A 27,829-nucleotide genomic window follows, 5' to 3' on the forward strand; every position below is an offset into this window, starting at 1 on the left:
AAGAAGGCAGGCAGGTGCAGGGAGCAAAGTGAGTCATCTTTGTTAAATGATCCACAACTATCAAAATTGTCATATAGCCATTGGACTGAGGTAGCTTCACTGTGTTGTCCAGTGCAATAGCTTTTCAGGGTCTAGGTGGAGTCTCTAGGGGTTGAAGGAGTCTGAGGGGTTTACTGCACTGCACCTTGGTGAGGGCACATTCATTACAGAAGGCAACATATGCCTGTGTTGTCAATCACAGAAATTAGATAATAAAAGCTGGGCCTTGGCACAACCAAAATGCTGCACCAAGGGGGAATTGTGACATGGTTGCAGGGTTGCAACTCATGAGAGTTCGGGGAGGGAACATATGTGTCCCTTCACAAAAGAGAGCCCATTGCAGGCACTGTGCAATTATTTGTTTATAGCTTCCTGTTCATGGCGGGGATCCCCATGGTAAAGACCACACAGATTAGATCAAACAGTTCCTGGTGGAATGTTGCACTGAGGAAGTTATGGGGTTTAAAGATGTACGAGGTTTCTTGATTAGGCCCTTTTGGGTCAATGTAGTACTCTCCCTTCTGGGAAAGTGCCATTACGGGATCCCAGAGAGTAGGAGATACAAAGTCAAAACAGGAAAAGAATAAGGCCCACCAAAGCTGTTGCTGATTGATAGACTTGGCCCTGCAGAAATACTCCAAGTTCTTGCAGTCAGTGTAGACCTGAACCAGATACCAAACTCTTTTAAGTTAGTGGTTCCACTCTTCAAAGACAACTTTAGCCACCAGAAGTTCCTTGTCTAAGACTTCATAATTTTCCTCCACAAGGGTGAGCTTCCTAGCACAGAAGGTGCACGGATACGATATCCGCTGGGGTCCACACCTCTGGGAGACTGCCACTCCAATTGCCATATTGGAGGCATCTGCTTTGACAATAAAAGCTTGAATGGTGTCTTGGTGGGTTAATATGGAAGTGGTGTTGAATGCAAGCTTTCGATGCTCAAAGGGATGCTGGGACTCGGAGGACCAAGGGAACTTTGCACTCTTGCAGAGCACTTATGTAAGAAGTGTGATTTTTCTCAGAGAACCTTGGAATAAACTGATGGTAAAAGTTTGCAAAGCCCAAGAAGCACTGTAGGTTACAGACATTTTGAGGCATTGCCCAACAGTGGACCTTTATATTACAGGTCCATTTTTGATAGTCTCCGGAGGCATGATAAACTCCAGAAACTCTATGTATGCATGGTCAAAAGCACATTTCTCCAACTTGGCACAGCACAGAGGCCATGTTGGTAAAGTCTCTCCAGAACAGTTCAGACATGTATGGTGTGTTGCTCAGGGTTGTCCAAGAAAACAAGTATAGTGCTAAGATACATACTGGTCCATGATGTCCTGACACTGATGAGATGTTTGAATGTGGTGGAGACAGGAAGGTAGGGTCTGATGTAGCAGAAAGCCAGGAATTCACCCAGTTACACACACAACTTCCTGTGTCTCCTTCTGGATTAAATAGTGCAACCAGACCAATTGGTGGGGTTGGCTGTCCTCCAGTAAAGACTCCCAAAGGCAGTGCCTCAGGTTGAGCTAGGGTTCCACTAGCCACTTGGCCCACCAGTTATTAACAAGCTGCTGGATAGAGGCCAGAATGCAAAGGTTGTCACAGACCCACATTCACAGGCTGGTTCTAGGCACCAGCCTAGCAAGCAGGTGTCTGGGGTGGCAAACGGGAAAGCGTTGCACAGCGGTGGATTTCGGCGGCACGCCAGCGGCAGCTCCTCTGCCTCCCTCTTCGGTGGAATGCCTGCGGCAGGTCCTCCTCTGGCTCCCTCTTCGGTGGCATTTTCCTTCGCCACTTGAGGCAGCAAAAAAGGTAGAGCCAGCCCTGCGCGTTCAGGACCCATGGATCCTCACAATCAAGCATCAATTAAAAGCACAGTGTAGTGCTGGAACTATCCTAGATCCTGCAAGGTCTTACTCCGTGTTCTTTGTGAAGGAGCCCTTGAACCTTTCAGACATAATGTGTCAGATGAATTCGGATATGGTCCTAGAGTCAGATGGAAAAGCTGGAGAGCACGAATATGGACAACAGAACAAACCAAACTGAACGACATTTCGAAGACTATGAATAAGCAAATGTATTAATGGGATGTAACAAAATACAAATGGAAGCTTAATTACATCTACAACATAATAAAATCAATAGAGATAATAAGGGCTACAAGTAATGAAGACAGACAGAAACTATATAGTCACATTTGAACATGTGGTGTCTTGCAAGTATTGAACATAAAGATAGTGTGGTGATCTCCTCAGTGATGGACATAACTGGAACATAGGTAAATATCAATATCATGCCCCCCTGAGAATTACTGATGTTATTAAACTATCCATCTAATGGAAGTCCATGCTCAGTCCACTTCTGACAATTTGAAGCTGCAGTCTTGTGGTGTTCGCTGTGTGCTACCAATTAGCAGCTGTCTTTTCCCACTAAAGGAAGTGAATAGCTCCTTGGAAAGTTAATGGAAGTTGCTCATATCCCACAACGAAAAAGAGGGCCCATGGAACGTGGATCCCACATATGACCAGTCGGGTAAGTCACTCTATTTAGAAGACCATGTGAATCTGCACAGTATTTTTAAAGCTTTGGCCTTGTTCTTTCATCCACCACCCACTAGATGGGAATCACTCCCTTTGGTTTCAGTGGGCATGACTTCTATCCACAGGGAGAAGATTCAGTCCCCTTTTGAGTTTTTTACCATTTTGTTTCCTCTCAGACCCCTATCTAGCATAACACTTAAACTCATGCATACCTGTAAGCACTTGAGTATGCTCATTTGGCTTCAAAGAGACTACAAATGTGTTTGAAGTACTTCGCTGTATCAGGGACTGACAGAGGAGTTCTGCTAAAGACAAATAGTTCTCACTTTATACTACTTTATAAAAAAAAATCCTCCATGGATATTTTTATGACATTTTACAAGAGAGCCAAAGAATTTACAAGACCTTGAGATTATTTTAAAATTAGCTTTTACTTTCTTTTCCAGCCAACACAATATATGAGATTTTTTTTACTGAGCTACTCTGATCCACTGAATCTGTCAGCATTTGATAGGGTGATGTTCTGATATAAAAAAATACCTAACTGTGATGGGCAACAAGGAGTTAAGGAGCTGCTCTGGCTCATCCTGCTTGGCCCCACCACACCTGCAAGAGGTGCACAGGCAGAACGAGGAATCTCAAGGGAGCAGAACAGTTCATTTGCGGGCACAACAGGGAAGAGAGCAGACTTGTAACTTGCAGCACCTGAGAGAAGAACTGAGGGAATGCAGGATCTCTCCCTACAACAACTGCTGAAAGATCCTCCCCTGAGGGAAGGGAGGACCTGCTTCAGGTATACCCTGAGACTGAGGGAGGCATTTCCCCCATCTCTGTCATGTGGACTCAGTTTATTTGTGTTAATTCTCCTCCTTTTGTTTATGGGCTACCCCTGAAGAGGAGAGATTTGGAACTAACCTGGCTGGAGGGACAAGGCATGAGAGAAGGCAGCCGTCACTTCTAGAGGAAGAAAGTTACCATTCCCTGCCTGGCCATGAAGAGCCACCATGTAGTGAACTGACCCCCTTCACGCTTTCCTGTACAGACTGTAAACACAGACAATAGAGGGGTGGCAGGAAGTGGCCCAGGAAGGGCAGCCTTAAGGTGCTTCTGGGTGCTGGACCCTTTTGTTGCTCTCATAGGGCCCTGGACTGGAGCCCAGTGCAGTGGGAGGGCCTGGGTTCCCCTACCAAAACTCCCTTTGAAGGTTGAAGGACCTAAGCCCTATCCATTAGGCAATGGTCCCTATGAGTGAAGAGCATAACACCAACCTACTAAACACCCAAGCAACTCAAAATACCCACATATCAAGCAGGTACTTCCACATATACCTATTAACTATCACTAAAGTAAAAGTTTTTAAAAATTCATAAAGAGTATTTAGCTAGGACTTCTCAGCTCTCTCCACTGGGGAATGTATCTAGCAAAATTGGCACTTACTGTAGAATCGTGTAAAATAACTATTCCAACCACAAGGAGGCATGAATTGGGCTTCATTATGGATCTGAATATTCATTTCCTTTGTTTGAACTAGGAAATAATTTTGGCTTGTCCTAAATGTGATGTCATATGGTTCAAATTCTCCTGTGTACACAGGAATATACCTAATCAGTCCAATGGTCCATCTAGTTCAGTATCCTATCACTGACAGTAGCCCTTATGAGATACTTGGGATGCTACCACAATACAAATAAATACTGATTATAATAATTCATAGTCAATTATGAATAACCTTATCAGGGTTATTTCTAATCCCAAAGAGTGAGTCTTACTCTCAGCCAGTATGTACATTTTCCACGTGTACAGAAGATCACAGATGTAGTATAGTAATATTTGAAATGGCCTTTCTTTCTTTTGAATTGTGCCTGGAACAGTTAGTTATACAATGGAAATAAGTATTTTGATATACTGTAAAAACGAGAGATGCTCCCCCACAGTTATTTTGTTTATGTGTGAAGATAAGGCAATAAAAAAAAAATCTTTAAAAGGTAAATATTTGTCTTGCAGAAAACATGCAGAACTAATCTCTTCCTTCTAATTGATAAGATGCAATCAGACATTTGTAAGATTTCATGAGGAAAAATACTAAATTATAACTTTTGCATAAACTCACTTTTTTTTATTGCTCAAGATTAGCATTGGTTTGGTTCAATTTTATGCATAACTCTTACATCTGGAGAAAAAGTTTTATATTTGGCCTCTTACATGGGCACCAACAGTATCTAAGGTCCTGATCCTGCAAAGACTTCTATACAGTACTTGCTAAACTTTATGAACTGAGGGTAGTAGCATTGAAGTAAACAGGACTACTCAATGTTCAAAGTTAAACACGTGCACACATTTTCACAGGATCAGACCCACATTGATAAATTCAGCTCTAAATATGTTCAATCTTCTAAAAATCTGTATTTCCACAGACTTTACATATAAGAATTATGTTCAGGTGTTCTCATAACACTTAAGGCAGAAATAGAAAACACATTTTAACTAGGGCTAATGGTCATTAGTAGCCTTATTTTATTAGCCTCAGAGGAACTGAAGAAAATTCACTGAAGTCCTGGCTCCAGTTCAAAAAGGGGAGGAGAATTCAGTAATGACCCACAATCTGTAAGTACTTGAGATCATGTTTTGAACTCTATTTCCTTGCCATAGTGCAGCACTGCACCATCTCAATTTCCTTTGTTTTGTAAAGAGTAATACAATAACTTGGTAGTATGTTCAAAGATGAATCTCAGATCAATTGTTTTGAAAGGAATGTAACACAAACTGGATACATCTCTGGAACATCAGAAAAGAATAAAAATTGCCAGGCACATTTGCAGTTGAGTTTAAAATATCCTGAACATAGACACTGCTCACCCTGAAGTTAGCTCAGCATTATTCATAGGGTTTATTCAGTGATTAATTTGTGAAATTCCTGAGGGAGAATGGAAGGGATCACAAAAAAGTTTGGAAGTTGTGGGCAGAGGTAATTTTTGTCTTGTGCTTGAATGATAATGCAAAGCACGTGCAAATGCAGAGAGCATGAGGAAATTCATGCATCCTCTGTCTGGGAAGCCACTGAAAATTTAGATCCCGGCAACACGTAGTTTGGTGGGGAAGGGGGAAATTTCCCCGATTTTCTCCTAGGAGCAAGTGACCGGCTTTAGGACTGTGGTACAGCACGTACACACTTTTAGAGTGACGTAAGTGAAATAAAACTAGCCCAACAAAAGCCGCTCTCAGCCTGGAAGTGTCTTGTAATCTGGATTTAACGCACTTCTCTTCATCTCTTTGATTTGTTTCATATGCTGAGGGAAGGAAGGGGCAGGAGACCAATGACACGCCAGTTGTAATCCAGAGCCGGACATCCAGCTCTCTCCTACTGCCCTCCCACTCCCATCTGGGGTGCGGGTTGGCCGGTAGAAGACACCCATGAATTATAAAAGTGCATATGTCCCTTTAAGGTTTGCTTTGCTCCCTGCAGACTTTAGCCTAAACACTGAGATCTGACTTTATTTGTGCATGTCTCTCCGCTCTGGGATCCTGCCACGTGGGGGTTTCAAAGGCTCAGAGACCGTTTGGGGTTGCGGGGGGGAGGGCGAGGGTGTGAGGGGGGCGCAACTCCTCTTGATGAGAAGAGAAAACTTAAAGGGACTGAAACAACAAACAGGAAATGCCTAGCCCGGCTGCTGATGCAGAGGGGACCAGAGGCAGTTGCAGCGCACTGAGCTGTTCTCCCTAACAGGCAGCGTGTGAACGACCGAGCTAGCCCAGGGGATCTGCTGCCCCCCCGGCCCTGTGCTCCTTCACGGGCTATCCTTGCCACTGCAGCCATGGGCTCCCAGCCCCTCCGTAGCAGAAGCCCAGGGGTCGCTGTCCCATGCGGGATTCTGACAGGTGAGAGAACTCTTCTCTCTTTCCCTCTTCTCTGAAGACCCAGATCTGCCAAGTCTCGCTCCTCTGCAGGGAGGCTCCCTTCTTGGGGAGGATGAATCTCTCAGGATATGGCATCCCAGAGTCGCTTCAAATCTCTGCATCCATCATCCCCAGCAACCTCACTCCGCTCAGAGTGCCCCGGTTTAAGACGGCTCTTGGGAGTGGGTTTTTAAGAAACTTTTCCTCGCCGGGCGTCAGTCTCCTTTACACCCTAGGATCTAGGGAAAATACTCAAAAAGCAGGAGGGATGGGACACGAGAACAATACAAGTAGAAGCTGTTGGGCGAAGGGTGGGGTATGTAGGAACAACATTTATGAATGTGAACTTTTTTTCTTGGTTTCTGATATGGTTGACTGCGAAGGGCAATGTTAACTGTTCAGAGTGACTGTGGGAGAGAGAGAAAAAAGGTTACAGGGACGGTAGCTCAGCCCATTAAGCATGGAGTGTTTCCATGTAAGGTCTTAATGTTGTTGGGGATTTCTTTTGTTTTGCCAAAAAAAAAAGGGGGGGGGGCAGCGCTTCAAGTATGGACAACAATTTCTGATATGTTGTGGGATTTGTGGCTAAAGCATTTGTAGAGAGAAAATTCAAGGAAATGGAAATGAGTTGAGGAAATGCAAACATTCACACAACTGTGGAATTTGGCTCTCTGGGGTACGGTTTTCTTACAGTGTGAGCAAGCCAAAATAATTGAGCTGAGAACGTCTGAAATTAACCAATAAGCAAGAAGAAATAAGCTTTATATAAATCATCTAAATGGAGAGAGACAGGGGGTGGCGGGGAAGGATAATATTTATATTGTTGAAAGTGTTTTTTAACTCTTTTCTTCACTTTGGGATTGTTCTGAAATGAGATTTGTGTAGAAACCTGAACAAGTGTAGCAAACTAGGTTTACCAGGCAGTTGACAGGTAGCACTTTGCAAATGTATATCATGTTATTATAATGATCTCCTAAACTATTATATGATCCTTTTCCAAATCCTTATGCTCAGTTTTGTGTAAGTGATGGTGCTGTTTCTTTGTGGAGGGAGGATATGCAGCAACAGCAGTTTGAAATACTTATCTCTGGACTCCTTTTCCATCTGGAACTGAAAAATTAACACTTGTATTGGCTTCAGATGGTTCAACAAGAAAAGTGCAAATTTAAATGAAGTCAAGAACTGCAAAAGTTAAGGTTCTTTCACGTGTGTACAATGTGGACAAATTAATAGTGCTAGTATCTTAACTTTAATTGCCTAATCTTTGACAATTATAATACCATTGCATACACAAAGATTATTTTAATATCAAAACAATGAGGCTTCCTCAACTTTCACCCGCACTCACTCTCAATCTGTTTCTACACAGCCCCTGAGTCTTCTCTCTACTGGAGCTCTCTCTCTTCATGGGCACATTAATGAATTATTATTTATTAACCATGTTTATCATAGTTCCTAAGGACCAACCAAGAATGGGCTACACAGAGTAGAAGTGAAAACACAGAGTATCAGATAGTCCCTATCCAGAAGAATTTACAATCCACATAGACAAGCTAAACACAGGCTGAAAGTGATATAACAGAACTATCCCATCCCTTCTTTTCTTATGCCTTCACTACCTCTTCTCTGTTCTTTTCCTCTTGTCCATAACAATTTCTCTCCCATCATTTCTCAGCTGCTCTCCCCACAGCTTTTTGCATTCAGAGACCTCTTTCCCATTCAGAGCCCCCTGTCTTCTTCTGGACTGTTGCGAGTTCACAAGTCCAAGATATACTGGTCACATCCCTTCTTCCTACCAGTGTCACCTCAGTCTTGTCTGGATTCTGCTTTAGCCAGAGCTACTCTTCATACAGGTTCTGATCTAAGATAAGCAACGAAAAACAAGGTGATGGTGCAACTTTGGTTTGACTAAGGAGAGCTGAGTGACTCAACTGCAAACAAGATATTATCTAATCAAAAAGAGGAAACTTCAGAAAATCATGTTAACATACACTATACACACCTTTATTTATTGTACTGCTCAGAGCTTGAAAATCAAGAACTGAACTGCTATATTTAAAAAGAAAATAGACCCCTTTAAATTATCTAGGAAAACAAAACAGAAAGCTAGAAAAGGTAGGGGTGGGGGAGTGAGCGTAGCAAGAGCTCATAGGTCCTACACATACAAATCTGTCTCTCTCTCTCTCTCTGAGAATGAATGGGAGACAACATATAATCCTTCACATTTCCAATTGAGCTCTTGGTATTTTTGAATTTTCTGAAATTTTTAAAAATAAAATTGATTGATGAAAAATGTAATGCATAGTAATGGGTACTTAGCAGATGTCTCCTTGGTCATAGGATCCTGCCCTACTGAAGTCAAAGGCATAAGTCTCAATGTCTCATTGGGATCAGGACCAGGTTTCTGGTGCCACACAACTCAGCTATGTGTTCCTCAAACTTACTGAGATAATATTTATCTCTCCAGGGGCTAAAACTTTTGCCCATTACAATGAACAACACATTCTTGAGCTCAGTGGATGCAGGATCAGGCCATGGGTGCAATACCCTGCTTGTAGTATATTTTTATACAAAACTATTATAAGAAGCAATTTACTGCTTCCAAAAGCTCTTAATGAACTAGGCTGTATTGATCTCTGTGTTCAAGAGATTGCTTACCACATATGAAGTTCAATTGTCACATTGTAACTTCAGATTTTAAGCAGAACTCCTGACTTTTGCACCTCTCATTAACTTTTTTTATCTTAATACTGCAACTTCTGTTTTAAATTGTCACCCTATGCTGCAGAAACAGGCAAAATAATTTGATATGTTGGGAAGTCAGAGTTTACTATTGCTTTATTTAAAATTTAAATTCTGCTTAAAGAGACACTCTCAACTTGAAATCTAGTTTGTTTGTTTTTTAAAATCAGTTAAAAATAGTTTCTGGTAAAATACCTGTCAATTTTTGTCCTGCTCTTTAGTCTCCCTGCCAGTTTATGGTTTTACAATCACAATTTTCTATTTTTTAAAAAAATATTTCTCTCCTATGTCTTCCACAAAAAGGACCTACACAAAATAACAGGGAAACTGTTTAAATTACTGAGTTCAATTCTACAATCATTATGCTTGTGCTTAATTTTACACAAGCAAGTAGTTGCAAGAGACCAGATCCTCAGTTATGGAAACTGTCATAGGTCTTCAAAGTTTAAACCAGGTGAGGATCTGGCCCATTGACTTGAATGGGATTACTCACATAAAAAAGATAGGTTTCAGAGTAACAGCCGTGTTAGTCTGTATTTGCAAAAAGAAAAGGAGTACTTGTGGCACCTTAGAGACTAACCAATTTATCTGAGCATAAGCTTTCGTGAGCACGAAAGCTTATGCTCAAATAAATTGGTTAGTCTCTAAGGTGCCACAAGTACTCCTTTTCTTTTTATTAAAAAGATACTCAAATGCTTAACTATTTACAGGATTGTTTGATCCATGACATTACTTCATTGCCCATCCCATGACTACTTAGCTACTCTAATAGTCTTTTCTGAGGGACCTTGTTAAAAGTCTTTTGATAAATCTAAACAGTCAAGTGGTTTTTCTTTATCTACTACTTTAATGATGCTGTCTAAGAGATTAATGATTATTTTCCTTAGCAGAAACCCTGTTGGCTAGATGCTATCATATCATGAACTTCAAGTGTTTTATTATTTGATTTTCAATTGTTCATCCAATTTGCCAGGTACAGGGTAAGGCTTCCAGGTCTGTAATACTCCCCAGAACCATTTTATACACAAATACAATATTTGCTACCCTTCAATCATCTGGAACAATAGTTTAGAAATCTTCCAAAATCTACCTAGGGAAGTAACCCTTACTCACGCATGTTGTCCCCTTTGCTTCTATAGGGCTATTCAGGTGAGTAAAGATTTGTAGAATATGGGACCTACCAGTTTGATCTTTTTCTGTTCTTCAGAGATCCCTGTATGTTAATTTTTTAATTAAATAATGAGAGCATTAGTATTTATCACAGAGATCTTGGAACAAGTGAATAGTGACATATGAATGGCTAACTTTAGATGTTGGTAGAATATCTGAAGTTGACAAAACAGGCTAAAATGTGTTTGTCTATTGAAGTTGTATTAGTTTCATTCTTAAAATATTTAACTTGATTCTTTAATATTTATGCAGCTGATCAGAATGCATAATTTAGGAGCACACGTCTGAAAATTCTGGCCCATATCCTTACTATCAATATTGCTATAGTATACATATGCTGCGACTTCTATAAAGAGCATTGACTGTGCACTGTTATGTTAGCCACTAGATGCATATACAATATCACATAACATAAGCCTCAGAGTAGATGTGGACTATGCTTTCCCCACGACAAAAATAAGTATCTGTTCCCTAATATCTATCTGTTCATTGTATGAATATAAATCTAGATTACAAGAACATAAGAAATCATAGGGATGGAAGACAATCAATTAGAGCCTGTCCACATTGCTTATTTTGTGTTGGATTAGCTATCTCTCCAATTCGTGTACCTCTGATATTTTCCTTCCAAATACCTTATGGTTTTTAAAACTTTGTTAGATGCTTCCATGCCTGCTCTTGACAGAACAGAAAAAAGATTAGTAACAGGAAAAGACAACCTGGCTCACTTATATGCCCTTTCAGTTTGTGGTTTTAATTTCACTTTCAGCATTAACTACTCCTTTTTTTTACGATTAAACTAATGTTTTGACTCCATTGTGTCTATCAAGCATAGCCCCAGACCTCCCAAATGCACAGAAAAAGTATGTTCCCTGCCACCCCCATTAGAGAAGTGCAACATGTAATCCTCTCCACTAGCAGTATAAAGAGGAAGAAATTGAGACCCCATCCTCACTTCTTGGATGGTTGTTGCCCACAGGGATACTAGCAATCATTGTTACATTTTTCCTTTCTGTTCCTTCCAGGTTTCTCTGCCTTAATGTGATTGCTTCTCAGATTCCTTTTTTCAAAGGATTCCAGGCCTCTACCCTTTTTGTATAACTAAAAGACTGGTCTTGTTACTTGCTAAGAATTAATTTTTTACATAAACAAACGATTCCAAAATAAGAGTTTTCTACTAAGGCCTGCACTGAAATACCTGAAAGTGCAAACTGCACCTCTAATTTCAGTTCCATTTTCCACGTAGACAAGGCCTTAAATGAGAGGAGTACGTTCAGCGTCTCAGGGCCTGAGTTTCTCAATTACTTGAGTCCATTTGATTGCCTCTATCATAACAACCTTTAGAATTCAAGATATAATAGAATTAAGTACTTTTTTAAAAAATCCCATGCTAGGAAAAAGTTCCTTAATTTTTCCAATACTACTGTTGAAAAAATGCCCCAATTCCTTCTGCAACTTTTTCAGTATATACATAGTGCTACACGGTGCATCTACATGGGGAAAAGAACCAAGACAGTTAGTTTTTATTTTCTAACTTTTACTAACCCTGATATTTTTTTCACAGAGAAATTCTTATGTGAATGATCTGCACTTAATATAAAAAGGAGTACTTGTGGCACCTTAGAGCCTAACCAATTTATTTGAGTTTAAGCTTTTGTGAGCTACAGCTCATGAAAGCTTAATTTCAAATAAATTGGTTAGGCTCTAAGGTGCCACAAGTACTCCTTTTCTTTTTGCGAATACAGACTAACACGGCTGTTCCTCTGAAACCTGGCACTTAACATAGTTTCTTATCTTGCTTCCTCTAGCACAGTGGCTTTCAACCTGTGGTCTCTAGACTGCTGAGGAGGTCTGCAGACTATACCTAAGATTTCCAAAGGAGTCCTATCTCCATTTGAAATTTTTTAGGGGTCCACCTAAGAAAAAAGGTTGAAAACCCCTGGTCTACCTGGCACAATACTGCTTTTTAACATTTCCCAAGAGTTTTATCCTTCATGAATTCCAAGGCCAGAAGGGGCAGTGTGATCATGTCATCTGACCTCTTGTATAACACAAGTCATAAATCTAGCTTCATATCTAACTTACTTACTCTTCAAATTTGGCTTGTTGTGGGAACTGTAAATCTGGCAGCTTGTGGGAGCCCAAGAACTGCACTCAGGTGCCTTGGGTGCTCTGCCACTGAACTGCTGAGTAACCTTGGGCAAGTCTCTGCTCTGCACCTCAGTTTCCCTATCTGTGAAATGGGGTAAGGATACTAACCTCCTTTGTAAAGTGCTCTGAGAGCTATTGATGGTTAAGCGCTGTATAAAATGTAGATATTATTACTAATCACTATTAAATGGAAGAGCTAGCCAATGGCTATATGTGTGGGCCCGACTGACCAAGGTGTTACTCTAGCTTTGTGCCAAAGGGAAGTGTAACAGAGCAAGGCCGTGCACCCAGGCGGGCCCGGCTGTCAAGCAGGGCGAGAGAGGCTCCAGCTGGAGATGCTCCACCTCGCTGCCTGCCCGCAGTCCTGGCCCGGCCCACACTGACTGCGTCAGGAACTGCTCGGGGCAGAGGGCGGCGGCTGGGCAGGGACAGCGCAGCCTGGGAGCAGGGGCTGGGCCACGAGCCGCCTGGAGGGCAAGCGCAGCCCCGCTCACAACAACGGTGAGAGGGCCACGTGCGCCACCCCGATCCCGCTTCTCTCCGGACAGCGGCCGCCGCCGCCGTCTCTGCCTCGGCAGCAGCAGCCGCATCCAGCCCCGACTGTCCACCCCAACCCTGGCTCCCCCGTCACGGCCCGGGCACATTCCGCGCATGCGCTAAAGGCGCGCGCGATGGGGGTGCAATCGGCGTCGGCGGCGCCCGGCTTTTCTGTGCGCATGCGTGAATAGGACTCGCCGCGGGCTCCCTGAGCCAGCTTACCATGAATGCGCCGGAAGTAATCTCAACGTCTCCGCTCCGGGTCGGCAGTGTACGCATGCGCTGTGTGAAGGAGCTGGTGCGTACGCGCGGAAACTATGCTGTCGCCGGCTGCTTTTGAGTGTGCTGCGTCCTGTCACCAGCCAGTGCGCAGGCGCGTCCCGGTGTCGCCGCTGCTCCTCACTGACTGACTGCACAGTGTCGTCAAGCGCCGCTCGGATCAGCGCGGTTCGGCGGAGCGATCAGCCCCTTCGCGGGAGGGGTCCGGCGCCGGGCAGCACCACCCCCGCCCTGTGCCCCGGGCCTAGAGCCGGCCGGCCTCGTGCCACGTGTCCCCTCCGAGAGGCTTCTGTCCCCGCTGTGTGGGCCAGCGCTGACCCCGTCCCCGTCCCGCTGAGAGGACGCAGGGCCGCCAGGCCGTGTGAGGCCCAGGGCGGCCCGTGCGTAGGCTGAGGAGCTAGCGCCTGTCCCGAGTGCGGGGCGCCGTGCTATCCCCGTTTCCCGGTGAGATCAGAGAGGGGCAGGCCGGGCAGCGGCAGGATGAAGCTGGTGAGGAAGGACATCGAGAAGGATAACGCGGGGCAGGTGACCCTGATCCCCGAGGATCCCGAGGACATATGGCACACCTACAATCTGCTGCAGGTGGGCGACAGCCTGCGGGCATCCACCATCCGCAAGGTGCAGACCGAGTCTGCCACGGGCAGCGTGGGCAGCAACCGCATCCGCACCACCCTCACTCTCTGCGTGGAGACCATCGACTTCGACTCGCAGGCCTGCCAGCTGCGGGTCAAGGGGACCAACATCCAGGAGAATGAGTACGTCAAGATGGGAGCCTACCACACCATCGAGCTGGAGCCCAATCGCCAGTTCACGCTAGCCAAGAAGCAGTGGGACAGTGTGGTGCTGGAGCGCATTGAGCAGGCCTGCGACCCAAGCTGGAGCGCTGACGTGGCAGCTGTGGTCATGCAGGAGGGGCTGGCTCATATCTGTCTTGTTACCCCCAGCATGACACTGACCCGGGCTAAGATTGAAGTGAACATCCCCAGAAAACGAAAGGGTAATTGCAGTCAACATGACCGAGCACTGGAGAGATTCTATGAGCAGGTGGTGCAGGCAATCCAGCGTCATATCAACTTTGAGATTGTGAAATGTGTTCTGGTGGCCAGCCCGGGGTTCGTAAGAGAACAATTCTGTGACTACATGTTCCAGCAGGCAGTCAAGACTGACAACAAGCTGCTGCTAGAGAACCGGTCCAAATTCCTTCAGGTAAAGTAGATAAGTAACCCTTAAACTGGGAAATCCAAAAAGAGTGAAGAGTTATACAGTGTGACAAGAAGGTGTTATAAGTAAAGTGACATTAACACAAAGAAAACTTAGGCTGAACATCAAGAGAAATTTATTTTTTGTGAGATCTTAAATGATGGGCTAGTAAGGAATGTAGGTGTCCTTTTGTTTGGGACATTTAAATCTAGACTAGATAAAGCAGTAGATAATTAAATGCAGCAGTGCAAAGGTAAGGATGGCATGGTATGGTATTGCTACCCTTACTTCTGCACTGCTACCTGCAAAGCTGTATCCTCAGTAGCTGACACTCTGTGGCCGCCCAGCTCTGAAGGCAGCAGCACAGAAGTAAGGGTGGTATGGTATGGTTTTGGTATGCCACCCTGACTTCTGTGCTGCCTTCAGAGCTGGGTGCCCAGCCACCAGCTGCTGCTCTCCGGCCACCCAGTTCTGAAGGCAGCACAGAAGTTAGGGTGGCATACCAAAACCATACCATACCACCGAGGTAAGGGTGGCAATACCACGTGATCCCCCACCCCCAAATAACCGTGTGACTCCCCCCCCCCGCAACTCCCTTTTGGGCCAGGCCCCCCAATTTGAGAAATGCTGGTCTCCCCCGTGAAATCTATATAGTGTAAGGTAGAAAAAGACCAGAATTCACAGTGGGAGTCCAGATTTCACAGTCCGTGACGCGTTTTTCATGGCCGTGAATTTGGTAGGGCCCTAATCATGAGTGTTTAATGACAAATTTAATGCTGCTGTGAAAAAAGCAAATGAAAACATACCTGTAACTGGCAGGGCTGAATTAACATTGCTGTTGAAAACCTTAATATTTGTTTCTCTTCGCGTTTTGCTGTCTGCATGACCTTAAGGTTTCATTTACTAATTATTTTTCATCTGACTTCTCGGGTATTTTTTAAAGGAGGATGAAAAAAATAAGAAAATCCAGATCTTCTTGGCTTCCTGAGTTTACTACTTCTGGCTTCCTAGATTAAGCAGGTCTTTAATCCAAAATCAAGCTTCCAAGCCTTTGGAGGTCCCAGTGCATTAAAAATAGCTTCAGAAGTATGAAACGGGCATTCGTTTTAACTCAGTGTTTTAACATGGATATGTATCAGGTATTATCTGATTTGCAGTGATGACCAGCATGAGGAGCAGGGTCCAATCACTACTGAAAAGCATCTGCAGCATGTGCAATGCATGCCTCTTCTGAAGCATATATCTGTAGCCGTAGCAGGTTGTTGTTTTTTTGAACAGTTGGTATATCATTTCAGAGATGTAACTTTAGAGAGAAAAACAACCCATCTTTTTTTTTTCTTTTTTTTCTTTTTTTTTTTTTTTTCAAATGTAGCAAAAGCACTAGTTCCTGTTGAGAATTACTCTGTCTAGTTTCAGATGTTTTTTGCTCTAGGCCAGTGCTTAAGATCCCAGAATGTTTAAAACAAATCTTGAACGATGGAAGCATTTTTTTGTATCCTTGCTAAATTCAGAGGTAGCTGAAGAGATTTTGTTCAATATTTCTGAAAAAAATTCACCTTGATAAAAAGACTGACGATGGAAAATTTCAGTTCACAAGTGAAACATATAAGACTAAGTAATCAGCATGGACTAAATGATCCACTTTTTCTTCTATCTATAACATTTATTATTGTAGGTCCACTCCTCCTCGGGACATAAATATGCGCTGAAGGAAGCTCTTTGTGACCCAGCTGTGGCCAGCCGTCTCTCTGACACCAAAGCAGCTGGTGAGGTCAAAGCCTTGGATGACTTCTACAAGATGCTGCAACATGAGCCTGACCGTGCTTTTTATGGCCTCAAACATGTGGAAAAAGCCAATGAGGCCATGGCCATTGATACCCTGTTGATCAGTGATGAGCTCTTCAGGCACCAGGATGTGGCTTCTCGCAGCCGATATGTGCGGCTGGTAGATAGTGTGCGGGAGAACATGGGCACAGTGCGCATATTCTCCAGCCTCCATGTGTCTGGGGAGCAGCTTGGCCAGCTGACAGGGGTAGCAGCTATCCTGCGTTTCCCTGTTTCTGAGCTCTCTGACCAAGAGGAGGAATCCAGTTCTGAAGAGGATTGATGATGATAGCTCACTCCACCCTTCCCTCATAGCATAATAAGACTAAAATGACAGTCATGGCACTTCCTTTCCAAATACTGCAAGCAGATGTGCCATGGCATGCAATTTAACTTTTTGAGGACAATATTTTTTAAGGTGTCTGGTTTTGTTCAACACACTCTACTGGATAGTCATATATATTTGCACTTGCTGTGGTGATGATGATGATGATGGGTATACTATAGGTTGGGGTTGACCATTGTTTGTACAAACTACACTCTGGATCTCCAAGAGCACAACAAACTAATATAAAATTCTCTAATTTGGTTCCTGAAAGCTGCTGATTAGGTATTTTAAAGCAGATGAGTTTCTTTGCCTTTTGGTGAATGTACAAAAAAGGATAATAAATTAAGAGGGGGAAAAAACACTAAAATGTCACATTTCCTGTTTTAAGTTATGTGCTTGCAAACAATACTACAAAGTATGGGAAGCAACGTGTTAGGTTATTATATTTATTATTATAAAGAATACCTATACTTTTCAATCAGCTATCCAAGGCTTGCCCATCTGAAAGGGCTATGTTGACAACTAAGTCAGGAACCCAGGGGCCATACCTTACTGATGTAAAAAGGAGTAGATTGTAGTAGGGATGGGAAGAATACTAGATGTGGATCTGTCTTCGTCATGAGTCCAGCCATTTGACTGAATTTGGCAATATTTAATACTGTTCTATCAGAAATGGAAACTAAAAAAAAAACTGAATTGACAATATCTCTTTAGACATGACGGAAACTGCAGGTCAAGGTGTGAAGCTGTATGTGCCATGCTTTTAACATTTCTTTAAATGCACTACTTCAGATCCCTATCATGTGAGCTCCAGAAAGTTGTGCTCTGTGCTGGTTTATATGCTATTAATTAAAGCTGGAGCGTCTGATTTATTGTTTTCTAATGAATCAGCATTGGGATCATTTGGACCTCACGCTGCAAACCCTTACTTGCATGAGTAAGGTTTGCAGAATTAAGTCCATAGCTTCCCCAGGAATCCTTTTGGCAATAGATAAATGGCTTGCATTACAATCTCACAATCTGTTGTTCTCACGTAGATGTTTTTAAAAACAGGTATGTATAAAACATTATCTTTTGGAAATAAAAGATCTAATTAGAGGCAGGACTTTGACCTTTTTGAAGGTAGTGATGGTTGGAAAAAGTTAACTTTGTTATTTCCCAATTTTATTTAACCTATTTATCTATATTTATTAAAGGTGCTCAGAATTGAGGTGATCAAACAGTAATTCAGTATTTCCTGGAGTTTATAGTTTGGAAAAAAAGTTTAGCGGAGGGGAAAGGGAGGGAATCTTCAGAATCTGAAACCCAATTAAGGAGGGGTTTTTGGGGGGGCTTTCAAGAGTAATAGTGTAATTTTTACATACAAATAATACTCAGTTGTCAGGCAAGGCATGGCCCCAAATTTTTTTTTTTGTTTGTTTTTGTTCTTGTTCTTTAAATATAACTGTTAGAACTCAACTTATGGGCAGCCCTTTAATTATAACTTGAATTAACTGCAGTGAGTTGCTGTGGTCCACTTCGGATATCTGATTATAGGAATCTTGGCCTTAGAGCCCAATCATGCAACGTCTTGAACACCCTCAACTCCTATTGAACATTTATCTATTTGAGGAATTATAAGTAATCACTGAATTTTTCTCTAACAATTAGCACTATTTGACTTAAAAAAAAAAAAAAGGACATTCTTGTTGAAAGGCTGTAGCTTTATTGGGCAAGATCCTGAGCCACTAGCAAGGGTTGGAGTGCCCTCAGCTTACATTAAAGTCAATGTGATTTGACAGATACTCAGCACATGGCAGAACCAAGTTGCAATAAATAGTCTTAAATCTGACAAGTTAGTTTTATAGCACTAAATGGTTTCACTGTGTCTAAATACTGCATAAGTATTTTCTCCCTTGAGATAGCTATATTAGGCCTGTATGTTGGTAAGCAAACATCAGTGGTCGTTATTAAATATTGCAATAATCTTCAGGATAACGCTGTTTATAATTAAGACCAGACTATAGTACTGAACTTGTATTTAGCATGGATAGCAAATTAAAAACCTTTAATTTGGTTGGATTAAAATATCTTTACATTGGTATAATTTGTTGAATTATGCTATCCCAGATTGTGGGACTGAAGGGCTTGCTGGTTGTTTGTGTCTTGAGTGGAAAAAATGAGTTCATTTAAAAAACGTTCAGTGGTACTACTTTTTTTTTAGCCTTTTGTAGTACATGAAAGGTACAAAGTCAAAATACTGTAATTCCACAGTTCTACACTATGTGGCTCTAAGTATGACAGCATGTACTGCATTGTCAAATACAGCTCTCCAAAAAATTGATATATTGGTTAGCTGTATTTATTTGAAAAGGTATAATTCTCAGAAGTGAAAGAACTTATTTTTGCAGTTCAGTAACACTTGATTTATAATGATTTTGTTTCTCTGCAGTATTTCCGTTTAAGTTTAGAATTGGGAGTTCTGCAGTGAATGAAATTTGTAAAATACAGATTTTTCTTTTAACTATTATTGCAGTGCCGCTAGTTTACTGGAAGAAATATATACTTCCAGAAAACAAGACACCTGGAAATTTGTTCATAAACACTTTTGTAGTGGAATCAAACTCATAAATGATACACAAGTAACAGGTAGAAAAATGCATCAGATTTCAGGAAAAAGGGATGAAATCATCCTCCAGGTAGATACAGTAATGCAGACTCCTTACACTTGGCAGAGTTCCATTGATGCTGATAACTTTGTAGTTAGAGGTATTTGCCAAAGGGTCCTTTCCATACTGGCACGTGTACTTGCAAAGTTAAGTCCTTAAACTTATATAAACCATATACAGGGATACTTCACCAGTAGAAGTCAGCAAGTGTTAAACAACACAGCAGTATTACACTACAACTTAGGACAGGAAATGAGTACCTTTTCTAACCAAAACTGCAATGGAAGTAGAGATCCCTGTACTGGGATTGGGCCAGAACATGGAGGGCCCCACCCTTAAATTTATGCCTTTGGGTTTTCAGCAATCACAAAGAGGACCTCAGTATTGCCTTTCTGAAAGAAGGATGAGAAGTATAGACTTATATTAACTCTATATAATATGGTTTATGCTGTGGTTACCTTATTGATCACCCCTTCACCCCAGATCTGAGACTGTGAAGTATATGGGACTTAACATAGAAAGAGGAGTCCGCTCTAGCATATCTGCTTGTAGGATTGGAATGTTGTGACCTGGCCTATGCTTAACATTAAGAGTATCAGTAGTCCTGTTTATTTTGATCCAGCAACCCCTGTTCCTGGACTGAATAATTCACTTGGGAAAAACCACTGCTGCTCTCAACATGTAAGTGTTCTGGGATTTTCAGTATGAAATTTACTATAAAAATAGAATATGATCAGCAACTAAAAAATAAATCCACTGGATTATATATCTTATTTTATTTGCTTTGTAACAGCTTTTTTAGAGAAGAACATGATTAACACAGGCAATCATTTATCTTTTTATTTGGCATTGAGCAGTTTTTTTCTCATTCAGGCCACTCAAATAAAATGCTATTAATTATAGACACATAAAGGTTATTTTACTAAACTTAAAACAAATTTATAGAGCAGTATTACTCAGACCTCAGTGGTTCAGGAGCCAAGTTAGCAATCAACATTACCCAAAAGTGCCACAGTAGTGTGAATTCTTTATATGTGTAATACACACACACACACACACACTCTTACAGTAAAATGAGTAAGTATTATTTTATCAACCACAATTGGTTAATAACATAGTAAAAGCATCCTGACTGCTTAATAACTTAGACTGGTTAATAATTAAATCACATGTTTTAATGTGTCTCCTGCTGCTCTTTGCAACACACATTAAAGAGCCACTTGCAACTCTTGAGCCTCAGTCTGAACCCTCTAATTTGAAACATCCATTTAAAATGCAGACACTAAATCTGGATGCAGTGGTAGTGGACTCAGGGATTCATGATAGTGAGCCTTGAAATGTAAAACTTGATTTTTAAGTTCCTTTTGTTACAGCAACACTAGTTAAATAGAAACTATGTAATGATATTAAGGATTATATTTTATTGTTGTATCCTTGGGTCTGAAACCCTCCAAAAAAACCTTAAGTACTAGGTTTGGAGCAGAACAGAATAGTACCAACTCCACTTATTTTTAACTGTTGAAAATATAGATGGACAAACAAATTTTTTCTTTGTTACTTAGCATATATTTGACATTTTGTTCTGTTTACTTTGAACTATACATAATGAAAATGTAACCTACTTATAAAAAGTGAACATATATATGTAGGCTTTTAATGTTCATTTTTGAATTAGCTCAGCTAGACCACTGTTTACATAACTAAAGTTTTCATATTCCTAGCTATGCTTTCTTAAACAGAAATGGCACAAGTTACCTCATTTTTAGAAGGAAAAATATGTCAAGTGTCAAATAGCAAAAAGGTTTATGCTACTGTTCATCTTATCCCCAGTCTGTCATCTGCAAAGCATGGTCTGTTTCTTATACACAAGATCTCTGAAAGTAATTTTCAAAACAGTGAAATTCTTGAAGAGGGCCAACAATTTATGGAAATGCTTACTGAGAAATCTGAGTTACTTTGAGGATGTAGTATCAAAAACATAAGGGAAAGATTTAGAAATATGCAGTTTTCATACTTTTGAAATAGATTCAAACAAGCATGAATTTGGAAGGTCATTTTTATATAAAGATCTCTAAAGATAAAGAAACATTTTATTGTGTAATAAAGTGAATATTTTGAGGTGTGCAATTTAGATAATAGTGAATTTTTTCTGAGAGGGAATGACTTCAGGATAATTGATTCCACAGCACCGTAATTATCTGATTACTTCCCCAGCTTGTAGGAGAAGATTGTCATATTCAAATGTTGTGTAGAAAAGTAACTTTATTAAAACCTATAGAACTGTTAACATGGAAACCCTGATTAAGGAAATTTTTATTCAGTGAAGACTGAAGTAAAGAAAATGCCAAATAGTTCAGGTCTTGCAAGTATTATATTAAGTTCTAAATTCAAGCTCCAGATTGAGCTTTTTGTTTTCCCAGCAATGGAAGGAATAAACACAGGCTGGAGAGCTTCTAGTCTGACACTTGCATAAAGAATTGCTGAATGAATAATGTTTAATGCTGCCAAATTTTTTGTGTTTGACTTATTTGGTGCAATGGCTCTGTTTAAGATAATGACCACTTGTATTACACGAAATATAAAAGGAATGAAAATCTCTTAACACAAAGCTAACCAGTAGCGCAAGCTCTTTCAACTGACTGAATTAGAAATATCACAAAGTCAAGTTGTTTTGTAGTCTCCTAATGTAAAACAGAGTATTAAGAAAAAAAATGTTAAATTCGTTTCTTATTGTGCCATTGTTAAAAAATTATTGCCCTTCCCCATTGCAGCTCAGAACTGTAGAAGGTGGGGGAGGGGAGTGAATATTGCTTCGAGCAGCATTAACTCCTGAGTTGATCTCTTCTAGGAATTCCACTATTCAACAGCATGCTAGGGAAAGTAGTAGCTCCCTAGCACCTCCAGCTTCTGGCTGATCCCAACTGTCAATTTAGTTCTGAACGAGTACTGGCCCCTGATTTTTTGCCATTCACTTTGGAAACTCTGAATTCTGCACAAAATGTAGCTGCTGCTATAAAGCTCGAATAAATTAATCATACAGTATAGAAATGCTTAAAAGTTTGTGTGCTGGAAAAATGTTCAACTGCCTTTTTACTGGAAGAACTTCAAAGCCAGCAAACGAAATATATATTGCTGCAAGAATATGTAATGTCTTCACATGAAAGACAAATTTAATTAAGTCTTTCAGTGAAGCATTAACCTTCAGAAAGCTGGCACTTCTATTTGCCAGCCAAAAGAATGTTTAGGAGGAAGGTTATGTCTTTTCTTTATATGTATTTCTGCAGGCCCCAAATGTTCAACTTTTGTGTGTAGAAAAGACCTGATTTGTACGGTGTTAAACACTATTTCCTTTTTCTTTCTTGGGAAAAATTTGGCAGCCTCTCAAAATCACAGTACGCTCCAGACCAGGCTAACACTATCATATTAGTAGGCAATACTGCTGAAACCCCCTGAGAGCTGCCACAGAAGCTTTTGGTGGGAGGAGAGGGGTGTAGGAAGGGGTACTACATGGAGCAGGAGTTCCTCAAACTCCCAAGATAAAGAAATCCAAGCTGGGCTCCTATATTATATGGACCCAGCAGCCCATTACCTCTAGTGAGATGGCTCTGATGGCTCCTAGGGTGGCGGGGGAGAGAGAGCCAGCTATATTCTGGACATAGCACATAGTTCCCGTCCTCTATCTGGGTTAACAGCCTGCTGCCAGCTAATGTGGTTAGTCCTGTGGTTTAAGTGGTATATGTCTGTGCTGAAGTGTTAAAGGTTCATGTTTCAAACCCTGATGATCATTCATTATGGGGAAGTTGTTACAGTTATACATAAATGGGTTTTAGATTTGCACACCAAAAAAACTAGGAAATTACATATAAAAATCTGTTAAAAGAATATTATTTTTTCAAGCATTCTGAAGCATCCATCTCCCTTCTGCATATGTATTATGTTAGTCTTTAACTTCATCATCATGTACTATTTTTTGTCTCAGAACACCTATTTCATTCAGTGCACAGGTTAGATGCAGAGGGGGATGAATTAAAGTTGAACAGACAACGGTAAATCTGGCACTTCCTAACTTTTGAGTGTTTGACTTTGCAACCTACCGTAGATAGATAACTTTTAACAGTTAGAATATATAATTTAGAACATATGGAGCGTTTCACGTCTAGAACATAAGCAAAAATTCAGCTCAGGTGCATAGTGACCAACAGCCATGACTGGGGTCCTACCAAATTCACGGTCCATTTTGGTCAATTTCAGGTCATAGCATACCATAAAATTGTAAATTTCATGATTTCAGCTATTTAAATCTGAAATTTCATGGTGGTGTAATTGTAGGGGTCCTGATCCAAAAAGGAGTTGGGTAGGGGGTGTCACAAGGTTAGGGGGGGAAAGCGGGAAGGTCTTTTAACACCAATTTTTATATATAATTTCCTTTTGTATGCAAAAGTAAAAACCATTTATGTATAATTGTAACAACCTCCCCATAATGCATGATCATCAGGGTTTGAAACATGAACCTTCAACACTGCAGCACAGACAGCTACTCTTACTGCTGCGCTGCTGCTGGCAGAGGCACTGCCTTCAGAGCTGGGCAGCTGCAGAGCAGCGGCTACTGGCCAGGAGCCCGACTCTGAAGGCAGAGCCACCACCAGCAGCACAGAAGTAAGGATGGCCTGGTATGGTATTGCCACCCTTACTTTTGCGCTGATGTCTGCAGAGCTGTGCCCTCGGTCAGCAGCTGCCAATCTCCAGCCGCCCAGCTCTGAAGGTAGCGACACCAAAATAATAGTGGCATAGTATGATATTGCCACCCTTACTTCTGCGCTGCTGGTGCTGGTGGAGTGCTGCCTTCAGAGCTGAGCGCCCAGCCGACAGCCGCCACTCTCCAGCCGCCCAACTCTGCAGGCAGTGTAGAAGTAAGGGGGGCAATACCGCAACCCCTAAAATAACCTTGTGGCCCTCCTGCAACTACCTTTTGCGTCAGGACCCCCATATTAAGAAACTCGTCTCCCCCAGTGAAATCTGTATGGTATAAAGTAAAAGCACACAAAAGACCAGCTTTCACGGTCTGTGACACGTTTTTCATGCCTATGAATTTGGTAGGGCCCTCGCCATGACTATTTTGGAGGTTGAGTAGCCTTATATGAAATAAAAGATTGCCTCAGTTTAGTTCTTAGTGGGCATTTGTTTGCATCACATTAGGACCCCAACAAGGGCATTGAATGGACAGGGATCATTTTTCACCCCTATAGCTGGACCTTCCAGACTAGGAATGAGGCGCACTAGCAGAGTTTTGTGCAGATGCTTACTTACACTTGTGCTACCTATTCTGCATCTGTTGTGGGAATTAACAATATTTCAATCTCCAGTACCTTTCATGAGCTCTACATTTAAAAAAATAAAATAAAATGAGAAACCTGGAGTCTCCTGTTTTAGATTCTCTACAGGCACTGAAGTGATTGAACTTATGTCACTAAAGATATAGTTGCACTTAAAATGCATTGGTGTAGGTAATCCACCTCCCTGAGAGTACTCCTGGGGGAATTCTGCATCAAAAAGTTAAAATATCTGTGCACAGTATTAAAATTGTACAAAATTCTGCAAATGTTATTTGTCAAAATAACACAATATAATCAAAAAGAAAAGGAGTACTTGTGGCACCTTAGAGACTAACCAATTTATTTGAGCATAAGCTTTCGTGAGCTACAGCTCACTGCGATGAAGTGAGCTGTAGCTCACGAAAGCTTATGCTCAAATAAATTGGTTAGTCTCTAAGGTGCCACAAGTACTCCTTTTCTTTTTGCGAATACAGACTAACACGGCTGTTACTCTGAAACCTGACAATATAATCACTCCAGTTTCAATTATTTTGGTAATTTGTGTCCAAATACTTATCTGCAAACATGTCTGTAACAATACAGACACATACAAATTTCCCCAAGTGTAGAGAGTTAAAGAAATCCTATGACAGCCCAGTTCTTATTTCTCTGCATCCTCTGCCCCCAGAGCCCAGCTAGGGGACCAGACACTCACACTCCCTCCCACTCAGAGCCCAGCTGTGGGGCCCTCCCCAGCCCAGGCACTCACACCCCCTACCCTCCAGAGGCCAGCTGCAGCCTCCCCACCTCCCACAGAATTCCATCAACCTACCACTGTCTTCACCAGGGTGCTAGTCCGCTATAGCTATGTCTCTCCAGGATGTGGATTTTTCACAGCCTGGAGAGACGTAAATGTAAATTCCTACTGTAGACCAGGCCTCAGTATTTAGTTTTAAGGTTAAAAGCAACTGTTGACGTATATCTAGTTGACCTAACAATTTAATACTCTGGGCACTATAGAATTGCCTTGTTAAAATTAAATTATGTGTAGCCACTGTGAATTCTAAAGAATGGTGCATATACTAGGAATGTGTGGGTTGAAATGGATTGATTTGAATTACAATAAACAGTTTCTGCTCTATGGAACATGGGCCCTCTGAATCCAGTTCCACTGGTCATGATACAATCAGTACAGTAAAGTAAACTATTATTTCTGTTCTTACTAATAGTTCTTATTAATTAGCCAACCACTATTCTTGTTTAAAGTCACTCAATGAAACATTTATGAGGGAACTTGAACTTGGTTACTCTAGTTCTAATCTCCTCTTCCAGGAATTATAAAGTGCTGGATGTGGAAGCTCATAGCTTGTGCAGGCCCAAATTCCCTCCCACCACCACCACCAAGTAGAAGTTCTAGAATGTTAAATTAAATTGGAAATGTTGCAATATGTAAGAAAATACCTTAAATACACCAGATAAATAGATTTTTAACTATAAATTGCTAAGCTTGACAAAACTAAGATCCAAATTCTCTACTACACCCAATCTCCATGCACTACAGCAAGGATAGGGTCACAAAGGAGCAAACACAACTTCCTGATATTTTTTTTTCTTCTCCATTCACCGCAACATAGTTTAGAACAGCCTGGGGTCTTCCCTAAACAATGGCAGCTGTTAACATCCTCCAAGGAGCTGTCAGCTAGCTAAGACTAGTTGAAACACAATATAGCTTCTGGCACACCCTGTAAGCTGAGGCTGGAAGAAAAGGGTAACTGGCCAGTTTCCAGCCCCTTTGTACTGCTGGAGCTATAAAGTTGAGAGCCTATTGATGTAAGAGAATATGATAAAACTATAAAGTGAAAGTGTTTATTCACAAGAGTTCATTTCCCTGTACATGTTGGTAGCTTATAGCTTTTTAAAAAAGGTGTTGAGCACTTGCAGCTCCTATTGGCTGCTGAAGATGAGACCATTGATGTGCATTGCCAAAACTGGAGTAATCTACATGAGCCTTGCAACATTTGCTCACCCAGGGCAAGCAGTGTCTAAAATAGTGAATAAAATGCAGGTTTTTTCCTAACTAGTAAATTTTCATGTTATCTTTGCAAGGCTGATCTAGATGTTCACGGGGAAGAGCAGCAGCCTCTTCACTAAATTCTTGTTCTGCTAGGATACTAACTTTCTTACACTCACTGGAGTCCTAAATGTACCATGGGTGGGGAACGTACAGTATCATCAGCAATTATCCATGTATAAAAGCTCTGTTTTTAGGACTAAATGTGAAAAACTAGATTTCTCCCTTCCTCAGAATCCAAATGTCAAAATTAAGGCTTTAAACTCGAAAAAAAATCAGCTTAAAAAAATCCTCTGCATGGCTGGTGCCAATTTACCCTGTGTTTTTTATTAGACAGTGGAGCAACATTCACAGTAAAAAGCCAGAGCTTAAATTAAATTAAATTAAATTACATTTTCAGGACTGTCATCTAGCTCGCAGATAAAAGGTCCTTAAATGACTACTGAGCATCAAACTCCACTGCTACAACACAAAAGGTACTTAAAGCTCCTCCTGCTGGCCAGATCCTCCACCCCCATACAGTCTGTGGGCATAGATGTTATGGAAGCCATATATTACACATGTAACTGAAGATGCACATTCGCGGCTTCAAGTTGAAAATCTCTTGAAATTATTTTAGCTCTTCAGAGAAATGATCAGTTTTTACATAAAATCTAAAAACTTCATCATTTCAATCCTAAAACGAATGTGATTTTTAGTCTGAACACCTTCCTAAAGTGTTAATGATTTATTTCACCTAAGATATTTTTTGAACTAGTTCAACTGATGAACTGCAGTCTGCAATGGCAATAGCAGGCAATGGCAATATATGTCTCTTGAGTATAATGCACTCCAAATAAAGCACACAAAAGAGAATTTTCAGATATAGCCACAGCAGCATAATAAATATATATGTAATTTTTTGCACTTACTTCAGCTAACTAAGAGATCCAAGTACTAAATTAAGTACTCAGGGGCTTCATGTGGATTTGTGATGTTCCATGGAGGACTTAAATCCTAGACCAATTACTGTAGTGAATCCATTCACAGGAGATTATCTTTCGTCTGATGCCGATATATAACATGGATAATATTCCTCTTATCTTCATTTTATTTAT

At 41.2% G+C, this 27,829-nt stretch overlaps 2 protein-coding genes and 1 long non-coding RNA gene across 4 annotated transcripts in view; 2 read left to right on the forward strand and 1 right to left on the reverse strand.

Annotated features, from left to right (window-relative positions):
- The window catches only part of LOC125637173 (uncharacterized), a 180,424-nt gene that overhangs the window by 38,212 nt on the left and 114,383 nt on the right, over window positions 1-27,829 (reverse strand). The gene's annotated exons all lie outside the window — the stretch shown is intronic.
- ITGA1 (integrin subunit alpha 1) overlaps window positions 1-27,829 on the forward strand; it is a 151,716-nt gene that overhangs the window by 14,689 nt on the left and 109,198 nt on the right. The window contains exon 1 of one of the 2 annotated variants that reach the window (XM_048851355.2): window positions 6,155-6,452. The exons of the other annotated variant lie outside the window; for it this stretch is intronic. Coding sequence (XP_048707312.2) covers window positions 6,389-6,452 — 64 coding nt within the window. The 5' untranslated portion in view covers window positions 6,155-6,388. Of the gene's footprint in view, window positions 1-6,154; window positions 6,453-27,829 lie in introns of those variants that run through there. 2 annotated transcript variants of the gene reach the window in all.
- On the forward strand, window positions 13,351-21,644 carry PELO (pelota mRNA surveillance and ribosome rescue factor). The gene is made up of 2 exons (XM_048851356.2): window positions 13,351-14,555; window positions 16,225-21,644. Exons 1-2 carry the CDS (start codon window positions 13,830-13,832, stop codon window positions 16,654-16,656), a joined length of 1,158 nt encoding a protein of 385 aa, XP_048707313.1. The 5' UTR covers window positions 13,351-13,829; the 3' UTR covers window positions 16,657-21,644.

This window comes from Caretta caretta, chromosome 5, assembly GCF_965140235.1.
Source record: "Caretta caretta isolate rCarCar2 chromosome 5, rCarCar1.hap1, whole genome shotgun sequence".
NCBI lineage: Eukaryota > Metazoa > Chordata > Testudines > Cheloniidae > Caretta > Caretta caretta.